This window comes from Rhinopithecus bieti, unplaced genomic scaffold (genome assembly GCF_001698545.2).
Source record: "Rhinopithecus bieti isolate Rb0 unplaced genomic scaffold, ASM169854v2 scaffold_759, whole genome shotgun sequence".
NCBI classification, from domain to species: domain Eukaryota; kingdom Metazoa; phylum Chordata; class Mammalia; order Primates; family Cercopithecidae; genus Rhinopithecus; species Rhinopithecus bieti.
Genome location: NW_016803631.1, coordinates 1,266,684 through 1,294,634, shown reverse-complemented (window position 1 = coordinate 1,294,634; position 27,951 = coordinate 1,266,684). Strand labels below are relative to the sequence as shown.

The following is a 27,951-nucleotide window of genomic DNA, read 5'->3' as shown; positions in this document are numbered from 1 at the left end:
ATATGGTGTTTTCTCATTCCTTTTTTTAACCTCCATTCCTCCTCCTTCCTTTTTTTCTCTCTGTCTCTTCCCTATATGTTATGTAGTATAGCGTAGATGACTTGTTACTATTTATTTTCTAATTTTCTTGTTTTTTTACCTTATTTGTCATGTTTTTCTATGTAGATATTTTATACTTTTATTTAGTCAACTATGTCAATCAATTTCTTTATGATCTCTGGGTTTTAAATTATGCTTAGAAGATTTTTTATATGTCAAGATTATCAACATATTTACCTGTGTCTTTTTTAACTCATCTTATGATTTAATTATGTCAAATTATTGACTCCTTTTGAATTTATTTTAGTGAAAAAAGTGTTTAATCAATTAAAATATCTTAAATGAAATGAGGTGTATCTGGATTCCCAATTCTTTTTTAACTTCATGGAAAAAGCTGCTGTCTCTCAAATTCCTTACTGTCATTCTATTTTTCAAATTGTTGGAGTATTAAACATCTGAGCTATACAATTTAACTTACATCTACTAAGAGTAAGATTTTTCAACTATTTATAAAATAAGGGAAACTAAAAGCAAAACATCTGATGCTAAATAAGTTAGTTTCTTTACTCATTAATATTGGTGCTAATTAAAATGTTAGAATCCTTGACTTTTATTATATTAGACTCGGGAGACCTGGTGTTGATTGCTATTGCCAACATGAAAGTGGCGCAGCTGTCCTACAGCTCCAATTTTTGATCAATGAGGTAAGGATTATTTTTTGACTACTTAAATCACACACTCCCCCACTACACAGTGAATCAGTTAATGTAATTTTAAATACTGTGATTCTAAATGCTTAAATATATATGCATTCGATATTACTTCTGATTACATTTTTCACAAGACTATACTCCTGTATTGGTTTATTTATTAAATTCTAAAGAAAAAAGATTGTATATATCATATTCTGTTATTGTTACTATATAGCATAATTTAGTTTAATTATTTAAATTTTTAAAAAAATCCTAATGTCCTTTGATTGCTTCACTGGCCACTAATCTTTTTTTCTATCCACTCACTTCCCACCAACTTACATTTTTTAACCAAGGCCTAACTTCATGTTTTATCTTTATCTTCCCTGAAGTGATCTTTTTGCTTATATACATATGGGCCCTTTTATCTGTATATATCTCCAAATGCATCTGTTGGAGTAGATATGCATTTGTATTTATTTTGTGTCCATAGCTATTATGGGAATTAGCTCTCTACTTTATCTACATTTTTATAAAATTATGGTGATAAGGAACTCTCTGAAAACAAAATATGTATTTATGAAGCTCAGAGAGGTTGCAGATATTACATTAGTAGAAGGCTACTTGAGGCTTTCTTGAATCAGATTTTTATAGTGGAAATTAGAGTCTTCTAGAGCTTATTTTATATTAAGTGAGCCAGTCAATGCAAAAATGCTTTAAAAGTTTGTGCCATGCCAAATGCAGGCACTTAGAAGATTGAACTCAGTGCCTCGGAAAAAAAAGTTTGGTTATTTTTTCACGGCATGACAATGATCTTTCATTCAGTGTCGGCATATATTTGCATATATCTATATCTGTATATCTTCCTAAGAACTTACATTGTAAATGTGGGTAAAATGTCTCATAGAACTTCATATCAGAGATAACCTGAGGCAAGAAAGATATTGGCAAATGTTCACTTTTCACTTCTCTTGGCTCAAAATCTTTGTCAGAAGACTGTGAGATCCTCTTTATTGACAAACCTAGCATATTTCACAATGTAGGCACACTTGCTGTGGGGTACTGAAATGAGAAAGGAAGGTAAAGAAAATATTTGAAAAATATTTCATTGTAATAACTGCTCATTATTATCTAGAATGTCAGGCTTCTTGAGGTCTCAGTGCTACTCTGTAGTTCCTTGTTGAGGGATCTCAGCTTTTTGCCTTCTGCATGGATATACACTTACAGGCATAATTTGTTTCCATGTGATTTTTACTGGGTCTGATCCTTTGAGATTTGTCTTCCAGGTCCTAAGTTTGCCCCTATGGTACATAACTAAGAATAAATAAAGACAAGCCTTCAACCTCCTTGCCTTGTTCACATCATTTATCCTGAACTACTCGCCCTATGTACCTCACACAAAGTTTCTGTATCTTTTCCCAACTTCCCAGTTTCTGACCTGACTGGTTTTTCTATTCTTAGTTTTAAATATTTTCACAGATCTTTATAGTGCTTTTGGTAGGTTCACTTTGCTTTTATAAATGAACCTGGACACTCTGCTGCTGTGCTTACTTTCATGTGTCTGTCCCTGTTGGTGCTGTTAGGCTTAGTGGTATCTTTCACTTCCCTCTGATGATAAGTTACATCTCAGTTTTATCACAGAATTAAGAATACTGGCCAGGCACGGTGGCTGACGCTTGTAATCCTAACACTTTGGGAAACTGAGGCGGGTGGATTACGAGGTTAAGAGATCAAGACCATCCGGGCCAACATGGTGAAACCCCGTCTCTACTAAAAATACAAAAATTAGCTGGGCATGGTGGCACACGCCTGTAGTCCCAGGTACTCGGGATGCTGAGGCAGGAGAGTTGCTTGCACCTGGGAGGCAGAGGTTGCAGTGAGCTAAGATTGCACCACTGCACTCCAGCCTGGTGACAGAGCAAGACTCCATCTCAAAAAAAAAAAAAAAAAAAATTACTGCATTCCTCACTAGAATTATTTAGGTATTACACTAAGATATTATTGAATATATGCTACTTTAATTCCATTTTGCCTTTGGCATGTTATATCTTCTGTATAGCATGTAACTATCTCTTGTAGAGAATGTTTTATTGTTGTTACATAGCATGTTCTATCCTCACCGTATCTCAGGTGAACTTCCACCTCTCTAGGAAATGAGACTAGTAGCTCATCAAATGCTTTCAAGGAATCCTAATAGATTTCTAGTTGGTTTATAGGAAGCATATGTACAATATACAAATAAAACAGGCAAACAAACACAAAAATTCTCAAGGCATATATAGAATACCTCCTATTTCATGGCAGGAAATTATCTGAGTTCATGTTAAGATATATATATCAATATATACATCTTTGAACATGTATATAGGTAATTAGATATAAATATGCAAATCATACAAATTTCTAAATATTTTTGTGAATATGATCTTTGATTATGTTTCTATTTTTATAAAGCCATTCCTCTCTGAGACTAAAATCACTGGTACCCAATATAAAGAGACCCATCATAGGACACATGAGCATTTTTTTGGCTTAGAAATTGTTATAGAAGGGCATTTAGATTCCTGTCTTCTCTCTTCTAATTCAGAAAGAAGAAATAAATGCTAGCGATTTCAATATAGTTCTTCCTAGCATCTGATTGGGATATCTGTGATTGATACTGTAAACTATAAGAGATTACTTCTAACAAAGTACTTTGGAAAATATAAAAAGCCTTTTAGGTATCTCAGGACAACCAAGGTTCTGAAAGATCACTCTTAGAGAACACATTTAATGCTCTGGATTTAGGATCCATTAATGGATAAGCATCGACATTTTCAGCTGGTCAACTGTCATTATGGTAAAAGTTCTAACATTTTTAAATGATCTGATTTAACCCAGTAAAATAAGTAGTTTAAGCATATAAGCAAAGTCATACAAATAGTTATTATCTGTCCATATGCTTTCTGCCACATTAAGAGGTAGAAAATATCCTATTGTATATGAAATAGGATTCATTTGTATTTGGCGGTGCTGTATAAAAAGAATCTTAGTATAATTTTATAGTTATACTAAATTCTAGTTGGAGAAATGTTTTCTTTTATTATGGATATTTTCCTTTACTATTGATGAAGCTTCTTAGGCTATAAGAAGCAAATTAAATTATACCAAATATACTTTTAGGAAGAATATACACTTTCCAAATATACAGAAAATTCTTGCAAAGGAGAATTTTTATATAACCTGTATTCAATTTTGTAAGACTGCATTGAATATTTGCTTCTCTGTAAGGCTATGTAGTATATGTGTAAATAGTAGGAAAAAAAATCCCTAAACTATTTTTTCCCAAAGAAAAACCTTTAATGATAATAATGATGCTATAATAATTAATCCTCTCTATTGGTAAATAAATATTCCTTAAGCTAGTCTTTCTGACCGTCGAAATGCAGTGGGTCAGTTTCCTCTTCTACTTTCAGCATTCTTACCCTTCCTGATTGAAGTTTATGCACCTATCCTTCCTGATATTTCTGGGTTATATAGACACAAGTAACTCTTCAGGTAGTAAAAAAATTGAGTAAATTAGCTTGTTTGTGCTTCACAAAAACCCTTAATTAAGTAAATCACACACTTACTTTATATTTTTTTTCTTCTAGGGTGCCTTGGTCAGTGCAAGTTCAGATGATACACTTCATTTGTGGAACCTTAGACAAAAAAGGCCAGCCATTCTCCATTCTCTTAAATTTAACCGAGAACGGTAAGAACCTGTGGATTAAACAATTTCTTAATGTACAACAAAATTATTTCCTGAGCAAGTTTTTGTTAACTTGACAGGCTTTTTCCCTCATAATCTCAACAGCTAGAAATAATTTAATGTTTATGCTTACTTTCATAGTGGTTTCTTTTTTGTAGAAAATGCATAATTGATATAGATCCAGTCACCTACTAATGCAATGTTTATTAGCTTAAGGAACTTTTGGGCTGAAATTATGGGATTTTCTATGTATAGAATCATTATCTTCAAAGAGAGATAGTTTGACTTCCTTTCTTCGTATTAATATTTACAGGCTTTTTATTTCTTTCTCTTGCATGATTGCTCTGCCTAGGACTTCCAGTACTATGTTAACTAGGAATGGTGAGAGATGGTATCCTTGTCTTGTTTTGGTTTTCAAGGGGAATGCTTCCAGCTTTTGCCCATTCAATATGATGTTGGCTATGGGTTTGTCATAGATGGCTCTTGTTATTTTGAAATATGTTCCTTCAATGTCTAGTTTGTTGAGGGTTTTTAACATGAAGGACATCAAATTGTACCAGAAGCCTTTTCTGCATCTATTGAGATAGTCATATGGTTTTTGTTTTCAATTCTGTTTATATAGTAAATCACATTTATTTATTTGTGATTATTAAACCAACCTTGCATCCCAGGATAAAACCTGCTTGAGTGTGATTGATTAGCTTTTTCATGTGCTGCAGGATTCAGTTTGCTAGTATTTTGTTGAGAAATTTACATCTGTGTTCATCAAGGATATTGGCCTGAAGATTTTTTTGTTGTATTTCTGCCAGGTTTTGGTATCAGGATGAAGCTGGCCTCACAGGATGAGTCAGAGAGGAGTTCCTCCTCCTCAATTTTTTTAGAGTAGTTTCAGTTAGAATGGTACAAGCTATTCTTTATGCATCTGGTGGAATTTGGCTGTGAATCATTCTTGTCCTGGGTCCTTTATGGTTGGTAGGCTTTTTATTACTGATTTAATTTTGGAACTCTTTATTGATCTGTCCAGGGATTCAATTTCTCCCTGGCTCAATCTTGGGAGTTTGTATGTTTCCGGGAATATATTCATTTCTTTTAGGTTTTCTAGTCTGTGTGCATAGAGGTGTTCATAGTGGTCTCTGAGGGTTTTTTATATTTCTGTGGGGCTGGTGGTAATGTCTTTTTTGGTGCTTATGATTGTTTATTTGGATCTTCTCTCTTCTTCTCTTTATTAGCTTAGCTAGTGGTCTATCATATTTCTTATGTCAAAAAACCAACTCTTGTACTCATTGATCTTTTTGTATGTTTTTTTTGCATCTTAGTTTCCTTCATTTCAGCTCTGATTTTAGTTATTTCTTGTCTTTTGCTAGCTTTGGGTTTGTTTTGTATTGTTTCTCTAGTTTCTCTAGGTGTAATGTTTGGTTGCTAATTTGAGATTTTATGAATTTTTGATGTGGACCTTTAGCACTATAAACTTTCCTCTTAGCACTACTTTCACTGTGTCCTAGAAATTCTGGTATGTTTTCTTGGTTCTCAGTAGTTTCAGAGAATTTCCTGATGTCTGCCATAATTTCATTGTTTACCCAAAGGTCAGGACCAGGTTGTTTAATTTCCATCCAATTGTATGGTTTTGAGTGATTTTCTTAGTATTTATTTTTATTTTTATTGCACTATGGCCTGAGAGTGTGGTTGGTCTGGTTTCATTTTTTTTAGATTTTCTGAGGATTGTTTTATGTCCAATTGTGTGGTTGATTTTAGAGCATGTGCTATGTGCAGATGAGAAGACAGTATATTCTGTTCCTTTTGGGTAGAGCATTTTGTAGATGTCTAATAGTTCCATTTGGTCAAGTGTTAAGTTTAGATCCTGGAAATCTTTGTTAATTTTCTGACTGGATGGTCTATCTAAAAACCGTCAGTAGGGTGTTGAAGTCTCCCACTATTATTGTTGGGAATCTAAGTCTCTTCATAGGTCTCTAAGAGCTTGCTTTATGAATCTGAGTGCTCCTGTGTTGGGTGCATATATATTTAGGAAAGTTAGGTATTCTTGTTTAGTTGAACCGTTTACCTTTATGTAATGTCCTTCCATGTCTTTTTTGATCTTTGTTGGTTTAAAGTATGATTTGTCTGAAATTAGAATAGCAACCCCTGCTTTTTTCTGTTTTCCATTTGCTTGTTAGATTTTCCTTTATCCCTTTACATTGAGTCTATGGGTGTCATTACATATGAGATGGGCCTCTTGAAGACAGCATGCCATTCAGTCCTGCTTCTTTATAAGCTTGCCACTCCGTGACTTTTAATTGGAACATTTAGCCCATTTACATTCAAGTTTAATATTGGTATGTATGGATTTGATCCTTTCATCATGTTTCTAGCTGGCTATTGTGCAGACTTGTTCATGTGGTTGCTTTATAGGATCAATAGTTTTTATACCTAAGTGTGTTTTTGTAGTAGCTTATAACAGTCTTTGCTTTCCATATTTAGTACTCCTTTCAGGACTTCTTGTAAGGCAGGTCTGGTGGTCATGAATTCCCTTAGCATTTGTTTATCTGGAAAGGATCTAATTTCTATGAGGCTAATGAAGCTCAGTTTGGCTGGATATGAAATTCTTGCTTGGAAATTGTTTTCTTTAATAAGGCTGAATATAGACCCCCAATTTCTTCTGGCTTGTAAGGTTTCTGTTGAAAGGTCCTCTGTTAGCCTAATGGGGTTTCCTTTGTAGGTGACTTGCTCCTTCTCTCCAGCTGCCTTTCACTTTTTCCCTTTTATTTTAGCCTTGGAGAATCTGAAGATTATGTGTCTTGGCCATGGTCTTTTGTGTAGTACCTCACATTGGCACTGAATTTGTATTTTGGCCTCTCTAGTGAGGCTGGGGATGTTTTCATGGATGATATTCTGAAATATATTTTCCAAGTTGCTTGCTCTCTCCTTATCTCTTTCAGGGACACCAGTGAATTGTAGATTTGGTCTCTTTACATAATCCCTTATTTTTTTAGTGTTTTGTTCATTTTCTTTCTCTGACCAAGTTAGTTCAGAGAACCAGTCATTGAGCTCTCAGATTCTTTCCTGAACTTGGTCTATTCTTTTGTTGATACTTGCAATTACATTATGAAATTCTTGTAGTGTGTTTTCTACTCTATCAGATCAGTTTGAGTCTTTTTTTTTTTTTTTTTTTGAGACGGAGTCTCTCTCTGTTGCCCAGGTTGAAGTGCAGTGGCACAATCTTGGTTCACTGCAACCTCTGCCTCTCTGGTTCTAGCGATTCTCCTGCCTCAGCTTCCTGAGTAGCTGGGAATACAGGTGCACGGCACCATGCCTGGCTAATTTTTGTATTTTTAGTAGTTGGGCTTTCACCATGTTGGCCAGGATGGTCAATCTCATGACCTCATGATCCATCTGCCTTGGCCTCCCAAAGTGCTGGGATTACAGGCATGAGCCACCACACCCGGCCGAATATTTCTTATAATGGCCATTTCATCTATCAGTTCTTGTATCATTTTATTATAATCCTTAGATTCCTTGTATTGGGTTTCCACTTTCTCCTGAATCTTCGTGATCTTCATTTCTATCTAGATTCTGAATTCTATTTCTGCTATTTCAGTCTAGTTAAGAATTCTTGCTGGGGAACTAGTGTGACTATTTGTGGGAAAGGAGACACTCTGGATTTTTGAGTTGCCAGAGTTGTTGTGCTGGGTCTGTGTGGGCTGATTTTCCATCAACTGTGGTGTAATTTGAGTATAGTCAGTTGACTTCCTTTCTGGATGTTTTCAGAGGACTGAGACTTTATGCAGGACATTTATTTGTAGCTGAGTTCTTGTCCTTGGTTTCACAGGGAGGTAGATATATTAGCAAAATGATTTTGATGTTGAAAAATATTTTTGGGTTGTGATCCAGTAGATGCTACTTAAGCATAATGACCAGTATGCAGGCTTTGCTCAGCAATGTGGCACCTCTATTTCTTCTCAACTGCAGTCTCTTAGTGTTCTGAAAGTGGGCTCCTCTCCCACTTGAGTGCTGGCTACATGTCATTTCTTGGTACTCCCAGGCTGTACACCACAGCCCTGGGGCAAGCTCAGGCTTTATGTTCCTTACCTTGCTTGGAGACAAGAGGGGAAGGAAACTTGCCAAGGTCAGTGACTGTGGCTGAGGACTTTTCACTTGTCTCTTGGGGCTCTATCTAGAGAAATGCAGAGCTGCTGACAGTGGAGTCAGCCTGGTGTGAGGTGGCTGTATTATGGGCCCAAGCTTGGGGGGCACTGCCTGGTGATAAGCAGGGGGGATGGAGGGCTCATGGGGGAGACAGACTAGCCTCTTCTCCTTAGGGCAGCTGTAGTTTGTTCAAGGTGTAGTTAAAGCACTCAGATCTTTGCTGCTTTCTCAGTCTGAGGTTGATATGGGGAAGGGGGGTGGGGGGGGGCAGAGAAATGCCGGGTAGAGAAGGGTGGTGTCCCTGGCAAGGGCTTCACTCTCAGCCCTTTGCCTGTGGACATATGTGAGAACAGGCACTACTGTTTTGCTCCCAAATGTTGTATTTTCCAAGACCACTCTGGCCTGCCATGCCCCCATCCTGTGCCCATATAAACCTGAGAGACCTTAGCGGGCATGACACACACAAGTGGCTGAACATCAAAAGGAGCAGAAGAGCACACTGACAGACACCAGCAGACACCGGCAGGCCATCAAGGTGGGATGATGCAGAATTCAGTTGGGGCTGGACTCCAGGGAAAGGCCACCTTCCCACTCCACCTCCCCTTTTGTTCCCCATCCACCTCACTGAGGGCTACCTCCACCACTCAATAAAACTTTGTACCCATCCTCCAAGCCCACTTGTCATCTGATTTTTCTGGTATGCTAGAGCAAGAACCTGGGATACAGAAAGCCCTCTGTCCTTGCCATAAGGCAGAGGGTCTAACTGAGCTGATTAACATAAGCCACCTGCAGACAGCAAAACTGAAAGAGCCCACTGTAACAGCCCACTGTAACACACACCCACTGGAGCTTTGGGAGCTGTAAGCACTCAACCCTAGACACTGCCAGGGGTCAAAGCTCCAAAACACTCCCCATGATCTGCCCATCTGCATACTACCCCCTAGGGGTTTGAGCAGCAGGGCACAGAAGAAGCAAGCCACACCGCTGTCACATGTACTGTGATGGGGATAAAGGAACATTCCTCCTGTTTCAAGGGCAGACAGGGTAGTACCACTGCAGTGGCAGTGGCAGAGGGGCTTTCAATTGCCTCTGGGAGCTCTATCTGAGGGAACACAGAACGTTGCTACTGAGGATGTTCACCCGAGGGGGTGGTGCCTGCACTGCTGGCCTGAGCTGGGGGCCCTGCTTGGTGAAGAGGAGGGGCTGGAGGGTTCACAAAGAGGAAACTGGGCTTGTCTCTTTATAGTGACTGTGTTATGCTAGCAGTGTGAATAAAGTCCTCAGGCTCTTTGTTTCATCTGTAGTCCAAGGGCGGCAAGGGCAGAACTGCTGCCAAGGCAGTAGCAGGGAGGCTTTTGCTTCCTTCTGGGAGCCCCGCCCCAGGGAAACACAAAGCCATCAGCAGTGGGAATGTTCAGCTGAGGATGAGGCTGTTCTGCTGTCCCAACCCAGGGACGCTGCTTGGTGAAGTTGGGAGTGAGAACTCAAGGGGAAGACAGACTGGGCTACTCTCTGTACTGTGACTTCAGTGTGATATAGGTTCCAGTGTAACAACCAGGCCCTTTATTCCTTCCCCAGCCTGAGGGCAGTAAGTGCAGTATCACTGCAGCTGCAATGGTAGAAGGGCTGTGGGTTGTCTCTGGGATTTCCTCCTCAGTGAAATGGAGAGCTACCACCTACTGAAGTGCTCAGGCAGGGCAGGGTGATTGTGCTGGGAGCCCAGGTCAAGAGGCACTACCCAGTGAAGAGTAGTGGAGGCATGTGGACAAGTCTGGCTGCTTTTCCATAAAGTGGCTGTGTTGTGCTAGAGGTTTCTATCGGTCCCCAACCACTATACTTCTTCTCAGTCTCTAGGGCAACAGGAGCAAGGGCTGCAGGGTAGCAAAAATTGTGGCTTGCTTGCTTCTTCTGTGAGCTCTGTCCCAGAAAAGCACAGAGCTGCTACTAGCCTGAGAGCCTAGGTGGGGAGTGGCTGGAGACCCCAGTAGGGAGCCACTGCCCAGAGAAGCATAACAGGGTTGGGGACCCATGTAGAAAACAGTTTTCTGCTTTTCTGTAAGGTGGCTGCACTGTGCTAGGGGTTCATGGTAGTCCCTAATCACTGTGTACCCTCCTGATCTTGAGAACATCAGGAGGGAAGGTTGTAGAGCAACAAACAAGGTGGCCTGCCTCTCCCTCTGAAAGCTCTGTCCCAGGGAAGTGGAGAGCTGGTAATGGCCCAAGAGCCCAGTGTGGGGTGACTGAGGTTCTAGGTCAGGAGGCCTTGCTCAGTGAGAAGTAGCAGGGGTGGGGGCACATGTGGAAAACAGTCTGGCTACTTTTCCTTAAGGTGGCTGCCTTGTACTGGGTGTCTACATTGCCCCTAATCACTGCGTACACTCCCCAGCCTGAGGTCAAACAGGAGGGAGGGTTGTGGATGTGGTCTGCCTCTCCCTCTGGGAGCTTGTCCCAGAAAAGCACAGAGCTGCTCCTGATCTGAGAATTCTGATAGGACTGCGGTGGCCTCACTAGTGTCCCAGGCCGGTGGGCCTTGTTACTCTTCAGCCACATGAATTCATCCTCTTTCCTGGGGACATGTGAGGGAGCCTGGCCTCCTCCATTGCTAGAGCCGCAGCTGCTGGTGTTGAGGTGCCTGGGGATCCAATACTCCTGGGAGTCTGGAGGCCCTGGTTGCGGGGATCATGAGAAATGGGATCCTGAGTCCAAGGATGCCAAGGTCCATGGCAGAAGTGTGAACCCCTGGGGACTGTCACTCACTCACTGTTCCCTGTGGTGCAAGGACTTCCCTGGCTCCATGCCACTTTTGAATGGGCAATTGTCCTGTCTTGCTCTTCTCTGTTCACTGTGGGTGATGCTGTTTCTCTGATAAATCCCCATGTTTCTACCTGGATGTTCTGGTTGAAGAGCTAGCGTCCATTCACCACTGTTTTTTCTCTCCATGAGAGTGGTGCTCATTAACCACTTCTAGTCAACTATCTTGCCTCAAATCTCTGTACTTAGTTTTTTTTTTTGTTTTTTTTTTATGAGGAAGGGAATTTATATTTTAGACATTTTGAAACTAGATAGGACTTATTTCTCTAGATTAGTCCTAATTTTGGTTATTTTAGTTTAAAATAAGTAATGTAGCAGAAATTTCAAGAATATCAAAAAAATTTAAGATCAGTAAAGAGTTGTTACGCTATTTATTTTTCTTTACCAGTAAAATATTACCCATTTAGATTACCATGTTGATTTTCTTTCTCTCTGCTGGTAAGATTTTTCTTCTAATATGTTGGGTAGATCTGACTGTATACTTTTATGTGGTTGGATAGAGTGTTTTTATTTCTCCCTCACAATTGGAATGTTGAAGGAAATGTTCTGGCCCTTTTTATGGCCTTTTGGGAGGAAGAATTGATTAGTACTGATGATTTCCAATTGTAATTTTATTATCTCAACTGAATTAGATTAATTGGTAGAAATATAAAAGAGCAAGCTGACAGATTTGAGATAAGTTTCAATCACAGGAACTTTGAAAATGTTTTAATGCTTACATTAAAGATAAATGTGATATTTATCTCTTAAGAAAGATACATACATATTGTCATATAACTTGAGAATATTCATTACGATCATAACTTATTGTAGGAGATGAAATTATCAAAGTATGGTGAATGGGAGGTTCAGGTCATTTAGGAGAATTTAATCAAGCATCTTTTGGGATAGACTCCAAAACATTTGATATTAGCCATGTAATTATGTAAATTTTCTAAGTATGCTTATGTTTATGCTAAATGTGTTTCGGTTTATAGAATTTATACTATAAATTTGAGCTTATTTTATTAAGGAACCTACAGTCTTTAGTCTTACAATGTTTGAAGGCAGCAACCAGTCTTAGATTGTTAAGTAATAGGCTTTTATTATTATTATACTATTATTGGAGTATTATTATTGGAGACAGGGTCCCACTCTCTCTCCCAGGCTGGAGTGCAATGGTGTGAGCATAGCTCACTGCAGCCTCAAACTCCTGGGCTCAAGAAGTCCTCCTGCCTCAGCCTCCTTAAGTGCTGGGACTATGGGCATGTGCTATCATGCCCAGCTATTTGTTTTTTAAAGTAGAGATGGTTTCTTACTATGCTTTTATTGAGACAGGGTCTCACTTGTCACCTAAGCTGGACTACAGTGGCACGAGCATGGCTCACTACAACCTTGAATTCCTGGGCTTGAGCAGTCCTCCCATCTTAGCCTCCTGAGGTGTGTACTATGATGCCTGGCTAATGTTTTTTTTTTTTTTTTTTTTTTTTTGGCAGAGGCAGAGTCTCTCCATGTTGCCCAGGCTGGTTTCAGATTCCTGGGCTCAATCTCTCCTCCCACCTTAGCCTCCTGATTAGCTGGACCATAGGTGTGCACTACGATGCCTGGCTAATTTTTAATTTTTGTTGTTGTTGTTGTTGTTTTGTAGAGACAGAGTCTCTCCATGTTGCACAGGCTGATTTCAAATTCCTGGGCTCAAGCAATCCTCCCACCTTAGCCTCCCAAAGTGCTGGGATTAGAGGCATGAGCCACTGTGCTTGGCCTGGGGTTCTCACTGTGTTGCCTAGGCTAGACTTGAACTACTGGGCTCAAGCTATCCTCCTGCCTTGGCCTCACAAAGTATTAGGATTACAAGTATGAACCATTGCATCTGGTAAGGTTTATATATTCTGTTTCTGGTGGATGATCCTTGGACTTCTTATAAATACAATTTTAAACCTAAATAAGGAAGAAAAAAAAAGTCTTGATTTTTGTAATGCATGATCTTAGTAGTGAATAAAATAAAACATTCATATTTTAGGCATAGCAGCCCTTGCTATCACAATCATAAATGTATGTAGTACTGGAGAAAGCATAGAATTGTTTTATATGGCTTTTGAGTGAAATTCAAATGTAGGCTATGTATATAGACCCTTAAATTATCTGTACTTATGTATATTTAATTTTCTTACTCTAGTGTTCTGCTACTTATTATCAGAGAATTTCTGAAAATATTAGTTAAACTGAAAGGAAGCAATATTTTGTTGAAAATTCCATAATTTATGAGATCTCTGGCAAACTTGATCCATCTGAATTGGCTTTTGCAGACCCAATTTATAACCCACATTTAAAATATTATTTTATAAAGGCAATTTGAACTGGCTTTGATTCTTTTCAAAGTGTTGCATAACTAATATATTTACTGGGTTTGACATTCAAACGGTACAACCGTATATACAATAAAGGATCTTTCTTCTATTCCTGTCCCCTGGACACTTACTTATTTCCCCTCAAAAGAGCTAAACAGTGTAATTAATTTATTGTTTCTTTATAGACATTCATTATGTACATATATAAGCAAATACAATATGTAACATAATTTTATTTCTTATATATACATAAGTAAAATAGAAAATCATATATTTTCATATATATATAATATATAGAGAGAATATCATATTTTTTTGGTTAAACAAATTAGCAAGACCTTTCAACAAATTAGCAAGGTCTTTATAACTTATTATAAAGAGGGAAAAAAGCAAGACACAAAATATACATATATATTTATATATATTTTATATACACACAATATATTGTTAAACAAATTAGGAAGATCTTTAGAGTATATTATAAAGAAGGAAGAAAGCAAGACACAAAACTGTATAACATGCTACATAAAATGAAAATTAAACTACAGCTAAATGCAACATGGATGAAACTCATAAATACGTTGCTGAGCAAAAGAAGCTGAAAGCAAACAACTGCATATATATTATTCCATTTTTATACGTGTCAAAAAACAGGCAAATTATACTAATTTAATAGTATAAGTTAATGTAGCATGTTATACAGTTTTGTGTCTTGCTTTTTTCCCTCTTTATAATATATTATAAAGGATCACTCTTTATATAGACTTTCCTCTATTTTTTTGTTTGTGTGTAAATTTTACTGAATCATCAGGAAACTGTTTAAATCTTAAGTGGACACCTTGAAATAACTTTGCCATTGTATAACAAACACCTAAATCAAGATACAGAAACTTACTAGAATCACAGAAACTCCCGTATGTTACCTTCCAGTCACTTACTCCCAGGTATCCTAATTTCCAACTCTATAGATTAATTTTGCCTGTTTTTGACATGTATAAAAATGGAATACTGTATATGTAGTTGCTTGCTTTTGGATTCCTTTGCTCAGCACTGGAAATTTATGAGTTTCATCCATGTTGCATTTAGCTGTAGTTTATTTATTTTCATTGTTAGGTAGTATTCTGTTTCGTGAATATTCCACAATTTGATTAACCATTCTATTTTAGTTCTTTTTCTTAAACTTAACTTTTGCATTTCTATTTTTTGTAACATTTATTTCTTTAGAAAATATATCAATAATTTGGTATAATTATAAAGAATCTTATTTTTTGATTCTCTTTACATCTCTTTTTGTCTATCTCTGATTCTCTCTCTCTCTCAATCACTCTCTGTATCTTCCAAATACACACTATAGCCTGACTCATCATATTGTTTTGTGTCTCCCAGGTAGCATAGCACCTTCCTCTTTTATTTATGTTTTTTTGTTGTTGTTGTTTTTTAAATTTTTTTTTATTATACTTTAAGTTCTGGGATACATGTGCAGAAAGTGCAGGTTTGTTACATAGGTATACATGTGCCATGGTGGTTTGCTGCACCCATCAATCAGTCATCTACATTAGGTATTTCTCCTAATGCTATCTCCTCCCCTAGACCCCCATCCCCCAACAGGCCTGGTGTGTGATATTCCCCTCCCTGTGTCCATGTGTTCTCATTGTTCAACTCCCACTTATGAGTGAGAATATGCAGTGTTTGGTTTTCTGTTCTTGTGTTAGTTTGCCGAGAATCATGGTTTCCAGCTTCATCCGAGTCCCTGCAAAGGACATGAACTGATGCTTTTTTATGGCTGCATAGTATTCCATGGTGTACATGTGCCACATTTGCTTTATCCAGTCCATCATTGATGGGCATTTGGGTTGGTTGCAAGTCTTTGCTATTGTGAACAGTGCTGAAATAAACATACATGTGCATGTGTCTTTATAGTAGAATGATTTATAATTCTTTGGGTATATACCCAGTAATGGGATTGCTGAGTCAAATGGTATTTCTGATTCTAGATCCTTGAGGAATCGCCACACTGTCTTCCACAATGGTTGAACTAATTTACACTCCCACCAGCAGGGTAAAAGTGTTTCTATTTCTCCACATTCTCTCCAGCATCTGTTGTTTCCTGACTTTTTAATCATAACCATTCTAACTGGCATGAGATGGTATCTCATTGTGGTTTTGATTTGCATTTCTCTAATGACTGGTGATAATGAGCTGTTTTTCATATGTTTCTTGGCTACATAAATATCTTCTTTTGAGGAGTGTCTGTTCATATCCTTCACCCACATTTTGATGGGGTTGTTTTTTTCCTTGTACATGTTTAAGTTCTTTGTAGATTCTAGATATTAGCCTTTGTCAGATGAATAGATTGCAAAAAATTTCTCCCATTCTGAAGGTTGCCTGTTCACTCCGATGATAATTTCTTTTGCTGTGCAGGATCTCTGTAGTTTAGGTAGATCCCATTTGTCAATTTTACCTTTTGTTGCCATTGCTTTTGGTGTTTCAGTCATGAAGTCGTTGCCCATGCCTATGTCCTGAATGGTATTGAATAGGTTTTCTTCTAGGATTTTTATGGGTTTAGGTCTTATGTTTAAGTCTTTAATCCATCTTGAGTTAATCTTTGTGTAACGTGTAAGGAAGGGGTCCAGTTTCAGTTTTCAGGATGTGGCTAGCCAGTTTTCCCAACACCATTTATTAAATAGAGAATCCTTTCCTCATTGCTTGTTTTAGTCAGGTTTGTCAAAGATCATAATGGTTGTAGATGTGTGGTGTTATCTCTGAGGCCTCTGTTGTGTTTCATTGGTCTATATATCTGTTGTGTTACAAATACCATGGTGTTTTGGTTACTGTAGACTTGTAGTATAGTTTGAAGTCAGGTAGCATGGTGCCTCCACCTTTGTTCCTTTTGCTTAGGATTGTCTTAGCTATGTGGGTTCTTTTATGGTTTCACGTGAAATTTAAAGTAGTTTTTTTCTAATTCTGTGAAGAATGTCAATGGTAGCTTGTTGGGGATAGCATTGAATCTATAAATTACTTTAAGCAGTATGGCCATTTTCACAATATTGATTCTTCCTATCCATGAGCATGGAATGTTTTCCATTTGTTTGTGTCCTCTCTTATTTACTTGAGCAATGGTTTGTAGCTCTCCTTGAAGAGATCCTTCACATCCCTTGTAAGTTGTATTCCTATGTATTTTATTCTCTTAGTAGCAATGGTGAATGGGAGTTCACTCATGATTTGGCTTTCTGTTTGTCTATTATTGGTGTATAGGAATACTTGTGATTTTTGCACATTGATTTTGTATTCTGAGACTTTGCTGAAGTTGTTTATCAGCTTAAGGAGATTTGGGGGTGAGACTATGGGGTTTTCTAAATATACAATCATGTCATCTGCAAACAAAGACAATTTGACTTTCCCTCTTCCTATTTGAATGCCCTTTATTTCTTTCTCTTGCCTGATTGCCCTGGCTAGAACTTCCAATGCTATGTTGAATAGGAGTGGTGAGAGAGGGCATCCTTTTCATGTGCCAGTTTTCAAAGAGAATGCTTCCAGTTTTTGCCCATTCAGTATGATATTGGCTGTGAGTTTGTCATAAACAGCTCTTATTATTTTGAGATACGTTCCATCAATACCTAGTTTATTGAGTGGTTTTAGCATGAAAGAGTGTCAAATTTTGTCAAAGGCCTTTTCTGCATCTATTGAGATAATCATGTGGTTTTTGTCATTTGGTTCTGCTTATGTTATGGATTATGTTTATTGATTTGCATATGTTGAACCAGCCTTGCTTCTGAGGGATGAAACTGACTCGATCTTGGTGGATAAGCTTTTTGATGTGCTGCTGGACTTGGTTTGCCAGTATTTTATTGAGGATTTTTGCGTTGATGTTCATCAGGGATATTGGCCTGACATTTTCGTTTTTTGTTGTGTCTCTGCCAGGTTTTGGTATCAGGATGAAACTGGCTTCATAAAATGAGTTAGGGAGGAGTCCCTCTTTTTCTATTGTTTGGAATAGTTTCAGAAGAAATGGCACCAGCTCCTCTTTGTACCTCTGGTAGAAATCAGCTGTGAATCCATGATGACCTGGACTGTTTTGGTTGTTAGGCTATTAATTTCTGCCTCAATTTCAGAACTTGTTATTGGTCTATTCAAGAATTCAGCTTCTTCCTGGTTTAGACTTGGGAGGGTGTATGTGTTCAGGAATTTATCCATTTCTTCCAGATTTTCTAGTTTATTTGCATTGAGGTGTTTATAGTATTCTCTGATGGTAGTTTGTATTTCTGTGGGATCAGTGGTGATATCCACTTTATCATTTTTACTGCATCTATTTGATTCTTCTCTCTTTTCTTATTTATTACTCTAGCTAGTGATCTGTCTATTTTGTTGATCTTTTCAAAAAACCCGTTTCTGAATTTATGTATTGTTTTTGAAGGGTTTTTCATGGCTCTATCTCCTTCAGTTCTACTCTGATCTTAGTTATTTCTTGACTTCTGCTAGCTTTTGAATATGTTTGCTCTTGCTTCTCTAGTTCTTTTAACTGTGATATTAGGGTATTGATTTCAGATCTTTCCCACTTTCTTCTGTGGGCATTTAGTGCTATAAATTTCCATCTAAACACTGCTTTAGCTGTGTCCTAGATATTCTGGTACGTTGTGTATCTTTGTTCTCATTGGTTTCAAAGAACATCTTTATTTCTGCCTTAATTTTGTTGTTTACCCAGTAGTCATTCAGGAGCACATTGTTCAGTTTCCATGTAGTTATGTGGTTTTGAGTGAGTTTCTCAACCCTGAGTTCTAATTTGATTGCACTGTGGTCTGAGAGACTGTTTGTTATGATTTCTGTTCTTTTGCATTTGCTGAGGAGTGTTTTACTTCCCGTTGTATGGCCAATTTTACAATAAGTGTGATGTGGTGCTGTGGTGAAAGCATAGTCTCTTGATTTGGGGTGGTGAGTTCTGTAGATGTCTATTAGGTCCACTTGGTTGAGAGCTGAGATCAAGTCCTGAACATCCTTGTTAATTTTTTGTCTCATTGGTCTGTCTAATATTGATAGTGGGGTGTTAAAGCCTCCCACTATTATTGTGCAGGAGTCTAAGTCTCTTTGTAGGTCTCTAAGAACTTGCTTAATGAATCTGGGTGCTCCTGTATATGGTGCAAGTATATTTAGCATAGTTAGCTCTTCTTGTTGCATTGATGCCTTTACCATTATGTATGCCCTTCTTTGTCTCTTTTGATCTTTGTTGGTTTAAAGTCTGTTTTATCAGAGACTGGGATTGCAACCCCAGCTTTATTTTGCTTTCCATTTGCTTGGTAAATATTCCTCCATCCCTTTATTTTGAGCCTATGTGTGTCTGTGCACATGAAATGGGTCTCCTGAATACAACACACTGATGGGTCTTGACTCTTTATCCAATTTGCCAGTCTGTGTCTTTTAATCGGGGCATTTAGCTTGTTTACAATTAAGTTTAATATTGTTATGTGTGAATTTGATCCTGTCATTATGATGCTAGCTGGTTATTTTTCCCGTTAGTTGATGCAGTTTCTTTGTAGAGTCGATAGTCTTTACAATTTGGTATGTTTTTGCAGTTGCTGGTACCTGTTGTTCCTTTTCATGTTTAGTGCTTCCTTCAGGGTTTCTTGTAAGGCAGACCTGGTGTTGACAAAATCTCTAAGCATTTGCTTGTCTGTAAAGTATTTTATTTCCCTTTGCTTATGAAGCTGAGTTTGGCTAGATATGAAATTCTGGGTTGAAAACTCTTCTCTTTAATAATGTTGAATATTCCCCCCCACACACACTGTCTTCTGGCCTGTAGGGTTTCTGCAGAGATATCTGCTGTTAATCTGATGGGCTTCCCTTTGTGGCTAACCTGACCTTTCTCAGTGGCTGCCCTTAACATTTTTTCCTTCATTTTAAACTTGGTGAATCTGATGATTATGTGTCTTGGAGTTGCTTTTCTCAAGGAGTATCTTTGTGGTGTTTTGTGTATTTCCTGAATTTGAACGTTGGCCTGGGTCTGTCTTGCTAGGTTGGGGAAGTTCTCCTGGATAATGTCCTGAAGAGTGTTTTCCAACTTTGTTCTATTCTCTCCATCACTTTCAGGTACTCCAGTCAAACATAGGTTAGGTCTTTTCACATAGTCCCATATTTCTTGGAGGCTTTGTTCATTCCTTTTCATTCTTTTTTTTCTAATCTTGTCTTCACGCTGTATTTCATAAGTTGATCTTTAGTCTTGATATTCTTTCTTCCGCCTGATTGATTTGGCTATTGATACTTGTGTATGCTTCAAAAACTTCTCGTTCAGTGTTTTTCAGCTCCATCAGGTCATTTATGTTCTTCCGTAAATTGGTTAATCTAGTTAGCAATTCCTCTAACCTTTTTTCTAGGTTCTTAGTTTCCTTGCATTGGGTTAGAACGTGCTCGTTTAGCTCGCAGGAGTTTGTTATTGCCTACCTTCTGAAGCCTACTTCTGTCAATTCATCAAATTCATTCTCCATGCAGTTTTGTTCCCTTGCTGGCGAGGAGTTGTGATCCTTTGGCGGAGAAGAGTTGTTCTGGTTCTTGGAATTTTCAGCCTTTTTGCGCTGGTTTCTCCCCGTCTTTGTGGATTTATCTACCTTTGGTCTTTGATGTTGGTGACCTTTGGATGGGGTTTTGGTGTGGATATCCTTTTTGTTGATGTTGATACTATTTCTTTCTGTTAGTTTCTTTCTAACAGTCAGGCTGTCTGCTGCAGGTCTGCTGGTGTTTGCTGGAGGTCTACTCCAGACTGTTTGCTTGGGTACCACCAGTGGCTGCTGCAGAACAGCAAAGATTGCTGCCTGTTTCTTTTTCTGTAAGCTTCATCCCAAAGGGGCACCCGTCAGATGCCAGCCGGTGCTCTCCTGTATGAGGTGTCTGTTGACCCCTGCTAGGAGGTGTCTCCCAGTTGAGGAGGCAGTCTGTTCTTTAGCAAAGCTCGAGCACTGTGCTGGGAGATCTCTATTCAGAGCTAGCAGCCAGGAACGTTTAAGTCTGCTGAAGCTGTGCTCACACCCGCCCCTTTCTCCAGATGCTCTGTCCCAGGACAATGGGAGTTTAATCTATAAGCCCCTGACTGGTGCTGCTGCCTGTCTTTCAGAGAGGCCCTGCCCAGAGGAGAGGAATTTAGAGAGACAGTCTGGCTACAGCACCTTTGTGGAGCTGTGGTGGGCTCCATCCAGGTGGAACTTCCTGGCGGCTTTGTTTACCCTGTCAGCAGAAAACCGCCTACTCAAGCCTCAGTAATGGTGGACGCCCCTCCCCCCACAAAGATGACATGTTTCAGATCGACCTCAGACTGCTGTGTTGACAGCAAGAGTTTCAAGCCAGTAGATCTTAGCTTGCCGTGCTCCGTGGGGTTGGGATGCACTGAGCTAGACCACTTGGATCCCTGGCTTCAGCCCACTTTCCAGGGGAGTGAACGGTTCTGTCTCACTGGCATTCCAGGTGCCACTGAGGTATGAAAATCAACTCCTGCAGCTTGCTCGGTGTCTGCTCAAATGGCTGCCCTGTTTTGCACTTGAAACCCAGGGTCTTGGTGGTGTAGGCACTGGAGGGAATCACCTGGTCTGCGGGTTGTGAAGACTTTGGAAAGTATATTATCTGAGCCGGAGTGCACTGTTCCTCACAGCACAGTCCCTCACGGCTTCCCTTGACTGAGGGAGGGAGTTCCTCAACCCATTGCACTTCCTGGGTGAGACAACCCCCACGCTGCTTCTGCTCATCCTCGATGGTCTGCACCCACTGTCTAACCAGTCCTAGTGAAATGAACTGGATACGTCTGTTCGAAATGCATAAATTATTCACCTTCTGTGTTTATCTCACTTGGAGCTGCAGACCGGAGCTGTTCCTATTTGGCCATCTTGCCAGCCGCCCTTGCATTTCTATTTAAGAAATGGCTTGAAAAATTCCACAAACACCCTTGTGAGATTTTGATTAGAACTATCTTGAATCTACAGATAATTTTTGGGAGAACTGACATGGCTATGGGAGATGGCAATATTGACTCTCTGTCATTGACAATGACAATAGTGATTCATTCAATCTGTGGACATATGTTATATTCCTTTGTTTCCTTACAGTCTTTGCTTTCCCCAAGTAACATTTATAGATTTTTTTGTAGAGGTGTTCCACATTTTTTTAGGTTTTGTCTTAAATATTTGATTTTTAAAAAATTTTCAACTTTTTTTCAACTTTTAGGCACACAGGATGCATGGGCATGTTTATTACATGGACATATTGTGTGATGCTGAGGTTTGAGCTGTGGATCCTGTCACCCAGGTGGTGAGCGTAGTACCAAATAGGTAGTTTTTCCATCTAGTATGTAGTTTGCCTTCCTCCATCTTCTAGCAGTTCATAGTGTCCATTCTTCCAATGTTTATGTCCATGTGTGCTCAATGTTTAGCTCCTACTTTCAAGTGAGAACGTGTAGTATTGTTTTCTGTTCCTGCATTAATTCTTTTAGGATTATTGCCTCTAGCTGAATTCTTGTTGCTGCAAAGGTTGTGAATTTTTTTATTTTTTATGGCTGCATAGTATTCTATGGTGTATACGTACCACCTTTTCTTTAACTGATCCACTGTTGATGGACACCTGGGTTGATTCCATGTCCTTGCTATTATGAATAGTGCTGTACTAAACATATGAGGGCAGATGACTTTTTGGTAGAATGATTTCTTTTCCTTTGGGTGTATACCTAGTAATGGGATTGCTGGATCAAATGTTAGCTCTGCTTTAAGTTCTTTGATAAATATTTGATATTTTTTAATGCTTTTGTAAATGGTACTTACAGATACATATTTTATAATATATTCATACATATTTATACATTATATAAATACACACACATCTTTTATTTGTTTTTGTTACCATATTACACTGGGTAGGACCTTGCATGAACTATTTATTGCTATGTAACAATATTACCATAAACTTAATGACTTAACACACATTTATTATCTCATAGTTCAGCGGGTTAGGAGACTAGTCATAGCTTACTTGGGTTTACAAAAAGTTTTAAAAATGTTTTTCAGAGATAGGGTCTCACTATGTTGTTCAGGCTGGCCTCAAACCCCGAGGCTCAAGGGATCCTTCTTTTTCAGCCTCCCAAGTATCTGGAACTACAGGCATGTGCCACCATGCCTGGCTTATTTAAGAATTAAAAAATATATATTCTTAGCTGACTTTTTAGTTGCAGGGTCTCACAAATTAAAATTGTGACCAAGGCTGTGCTATTTTCTGAGGTTTGACTGGGAAAGGATCTTTTTTCAAGCTCATTTTGTTGTTGGTAGCATTCACATAACTTGCATGTTGTTGGATTGAGGGCCTAAACTTTTTGCTGGCTGTTTGGCCAGAGGCGATCCTCAGTTTTTTGCCATATGCCCTCTCGATAAGCCAGCTCACAACAGAGCACCTTGCTGCTTCAAAATCAATAAGGGTGTGAGTTTCCTTACAAGATAGAGGTCATAATCATATGTGATCACAGAAGTGATATCCCATGACCTTTGTCATATTCTGTTAGTTAAAAGCAAGTCACAGGTCCCATGCACACTCATGGGCAAGAATACTATGAGGTGGGACTTGTGGAAACTACCTTTGAGTTTGTCCCCTGTAGGCCTCCAGTATAATACTAACTAAAATGGATAAGAATGGTGGTTTTCTTGTCTCATTACTGATTGTAGGGGGAATGTTTTCATTACTTCACCTTTAAGTGTGATGTTTGCTGGAGGATTTTTGTAGATGTTCTTTGTAAGATTAAGAAAGTTTATTTTGCTCTTATTTTCCTATAAGGATATATGTATATATGCTTATAGGAAAAATATATTTTAAACCATTGAATGGGTGTTGAATTTTATCATATACTTTCTCATGTATCTATTGAGATGTGACGAGACCAGCTTGGTTGGGGAGACCCTAACCCAGCAGCGCTAGAGGAATTAAAGACACACACACAAAAATATAGAAGTGTGAAGTGGGAAATCAGGGTTCTCACAGCCTTCAGAGCTGAGAGCCACGAACAGAGATTTACCTACATATTTATTAATAGCAAACCAGTCATTAGCATTGTTTCTGTAGATACTAAATTAACTAAAAGTATCCTTTATGGGAAATGAAAGGATGGGCCAAATTAAAGGAATAGATTGGACTAGTCAACTGCAGGGGAACATACCCTTAAGGCATAAATCACTCATGCTATTTTTGTGGCTTAAGAATGCCTTTAAGCTGTTTTCCACCCTGGGTGGGCCAGGTGTTCCTTGCCCTCATTCCCGTAAACCCACAACCTTCAAGCTTGGGCATTAGGGCCATTATGAACATGTCACAGTGCTGCAGAGATTTTGTTTATGGCCAGTTTTGGGGCCAGTTTATGGCCAGATTTTGGGGGCCTTGTTCCTAACATGTCTCCCTTCTTTGATTTGCAAAGAGATAAAAGCAAGGGCAGCTTTGTCACGGTGAGCTACTTCTCGCAGGAGTCGGGATCCGCGTCTGCAGACTATACAAAGACAAACAACATAGATTAAAAGCACAGTCATCATTGAAATCACAGAGCTTCCAAGTGTTTTTATCCATTTAAATGGGTTACTAGCTGCTAATTTGTCTGGAGCTCCTTTAAGCACTCCAGTTCCTGGCATTAAGGTCAGGTGTGCGTGGGATGCTTTAAATATTTGTCCTTTTAATTTTGCTGTATCCAAAGACAAGTTTGTAGAGTGTCCTTCTAGATGCCTTTTTATTCTTTCCCAAATTTTGATCTTTGTAAGAGAATTTAATAGTGTCCACAAATCCTTATGTTTAACTCCTAGAGCGGGCCATATCATTTGCGGTTGAGGTGCCGCTATACTGCCATGGTTCCAGATAATAGGAACTTTTGCCATACTTCTTATCATTTCTACCATCTGACCATTTTGTTCAGATCATCTGAACATAGTGTGGCCCTGGCACGCAGACTGAGAGGTGCAATTCAAGCTAGGCATTCTCTTAGGGGTCCAGTTAATAAATAAATATTCCATAGGAATCGTTGTGTAGCACCTCTGCCTGTTCTGCAAAGCAATCTTCCTAAACAAGTACGTTCATTTTTTCTAACTGGGTCCAATCCTGTTTACAGAATAGGTGTTTAAGGGCGATATGCCTCAATTATAGGAGCAGATTTATTATGGTAAATAGTGAGATCAGAAAGCATGTGTAACTTGTCATAGAGTGATTGCATCCAGGCATTATTGCCAGTCCTTATTGAAGGAATACTCATGGCAGTGGTGATCACTGCTATGATAGCTACCATTAAATTATTCATTGTGACTGGTTGTCCTNCTCTTAGGGGTCCAGTTAATAAATAAATATTCCATAGGAATCGTTGTGTAGCACCTCTGCCTGTTCTGCAAAGCAATCTTCCTAAACAAGTACGTTCATTTTTTCTAACTGGGTCCAATCCTGTTTACAGAATAGGTGTTTAAGGGCGATATGCCTCAATTATAGGAGCAGATTTATTATGGTAAATAGTGAGATCAGAAAGCATGTGTAACTTGTCATAGAGTGATTGCATCCAGGCATTATTGCCAGTCCTTATTGAAGGAATACTCATGGCAGTGGTGATCACTGCTATGATAGCTACCATTAAATTATTCATTGTGACTGGTTGTCCTGCTTTCCTCAGGTTTTCTTCTGCCATCTGTGACAGCTTCTTGATCTGTCCCTAGGTGGGTGGCTGTGTTCGACAGGTGTTGCTCGTGACAGTTGGGGTCCTCCTCAGCATCAGTCTCGACATGACTGCAACCGGGGGGTCCTCAGGATCCGCCCAGAGTCTCTTCCTTGGCATCTGGCTCATGATAAGGTTTCAGGTGTCTTGATGGTATCCAAATCGGCTGCTGATTTTTGCCTGGAGAAATACAAGCATAACGTCTACCCTGTTATTTACGTATTTCCCAACTTTTTGTTACCAGATCTCTCCACCAAATCGGTTGTTCTGCTTCTGTCTTTGCAGCTGGTTTCTGTAGATGCTGTTCAGCTGCTGATAACATCTGGCCTTTGGGCAGGCTCAAAAAATTTAAAGTTAATAATGCTAGGTTCAGTTACATCTGTGGGGTTCCATCATTGTTTCTCCCTTTCTGCTTTTGCAACTGCTGTTTTAGGGAGAGATTCATTCTTTCTGCTGTGACTTGTCCTTGAGAATTGTATGGGATACCAGTAATGTGTTTAATATTCCACATAGAAAAATGTAGCTAGAGTTTGGCTAGTATAGCCTGGGGCATTATCTGTTTTAATAGAAGCTGGAATGTCCATCACCACAAAACACTGCAAAAGATGATGTTTAATACAGACAGAAGACTCTCCTGTTTGGCATGTAGCCCAGACAAAGTGAGAAAATGTGTCCACACATACATGTGCATAAGCTAGTCTCCCAAACGAGGGAACATGTGTGACATCCATTTGCCAAATAGAGTTAGGTTCCAGTCCTCGAGGATTAACTCCTCCTGTAAAAGATGAGGAATGTACCATTTGGCAAGTTGGGCATCACTGGATAATAGCTTTAGTTTCTTTCCAGGTAATGCTCTATCTGCATTTGAGACCAGAGGCATTAACACTGGTTAAATTGTGAAAGTGTCTAGCATTAGATATTGCAGTAGCAACTAGGCAATCAGCCATTTGATTCCCTGCAGTCAGAGGTCCTGGAGGAGATGTATGAGCTCTAATGTGAGTGATATGAAAAGGGTGCATTCTACTCCTAACCACTGTTTGCAATTGGATAAATAAAGTCATCAGTTGTTCTTCTGTATGAAATCATAACTGAGCATTTCCAATTAACTGTGTGGAATGAACCACGTATGAAGAATCAGAAATCACATTAATAGGCATATCTAAAGCAGTCAATAGCTCAATTACAGCTACAAGCTCCGCTTTTTGAGCTGAAATATAGGGTGTCTGAAAACTTTACTTTTGAGCCAGAATAAGAAGCTTTACCATTACTAGACCCATCTGTAAAACATTCTCAGCACCTTCAATTGGCTTAAATTTAGTTATTTTAGGGAGAATCCAATTAGTTAATTTCAAAAACGGAAACAGCTTCATTTTAGGAAAATGATTATCGAGAATACCCACGAAGTCAGCTAAATGGGTTTGCCAAGTAAGACTATTTATAAAAGCTTGCTGTATTGGTGCCTTCGTGAGAGGTACAATAATTTTTCCAGGATCATATCCATGCAATTTAACAATCTGAGTTCCCCCAATCCCTATCATAGTAGCGATTTGATCTAAATAAGGAGTTAGAATCCATGAATTAGTATGTGGAAGAAAAAGCCACTCTACTAAGTCCTGTTCTTGGACAATAACACTAGTAGGTGAATGCTGAGTTGAAAAGATGAGCAAATCTAGAGTCTTCTCTGGATCTATTCTATTTATCTTTATGGATTTCTATTTAGCTTTATGGATTTCTTCTCAATCAGTTGTAACTCTGCCTCTGCCTCCTTTGTTAATTGCCGAGGGCTAGTGAGACTAGGATTTCCCTTAAGAATAGAAAACAGGTTACTCATGTCATATGTAGGAATGCCTAGAGCAGGTCATATCCAATTAATATCCCCCCTAGTAATTTATGAAAATCATTTAATGTGTTTAATTTATCCCTATGTATGGTTACTTTCTGTGGCACAATGGTAGTGTCATTTACTAAGGTCCCCAAGTAGGAGTAAGGAGTAGTAGTCCGAATTTTGTCAGGAGCTATAATTAACCAGTGCGAGAAATTGAATTTTTCAAGTGATCATAACATTGGAGTAATATTTCTCGAGTGGGGGCAGCACAAAGTATATCATCCATATAGTGAATAATGTAACACTGTGAACATTTTTTACCAGTAGGTTCAATTGCTTGCCCCACATACCTCTGGCAAATAGACTGTTTAACACGCCCTGTGGCAACACTTTCCAATAATAATGCTTAGCAGCCTGCAGGTTGTTTACTGCAGGAATTCTAAATGCAAACCCTTCACAGTCTTGCTCAGCTAAAGGGATAGTAAAGAAACAGTCTTTTAAATATATGACTATTAAAGGCCAATTTTTTGGAATTATAGCAGGAGAAGGCAATCCTGGCTGTAATGCTCCCATAGGTTGTATAACTGAATTGATGGCTCTTAAGTCAGTTAACATTCTCCATTTTCCTGATTTTTTCTTAATTACAAAAACTGGAGAATTCCAAGGAGAAAATGTTGGAACTATGTGTCCATTTTCTAATT

At 38.8% G+C, this 27,951-nt stretch overlaps 1 protein-coding gene across 1 annotated transcript in view; it reads left to right on the top strand.

The window, feature by feature from the left end:
• Positions 1-27,951, top strand: part of STXBP5L (syntaxin binding protein 5L) — a 461,665-nt gene that overhangs the window by 86,723 nt on the left and 346,991 nt on the right. Inside the window, 2 exon segments of the mRNA XM_017891231.1 lie at positions 662-743; positions 4,364-4,464. Coding sequence (XP_017746720.1) covers positions 662-743; positions 4,364-4,464 — 183 coding nt within the window.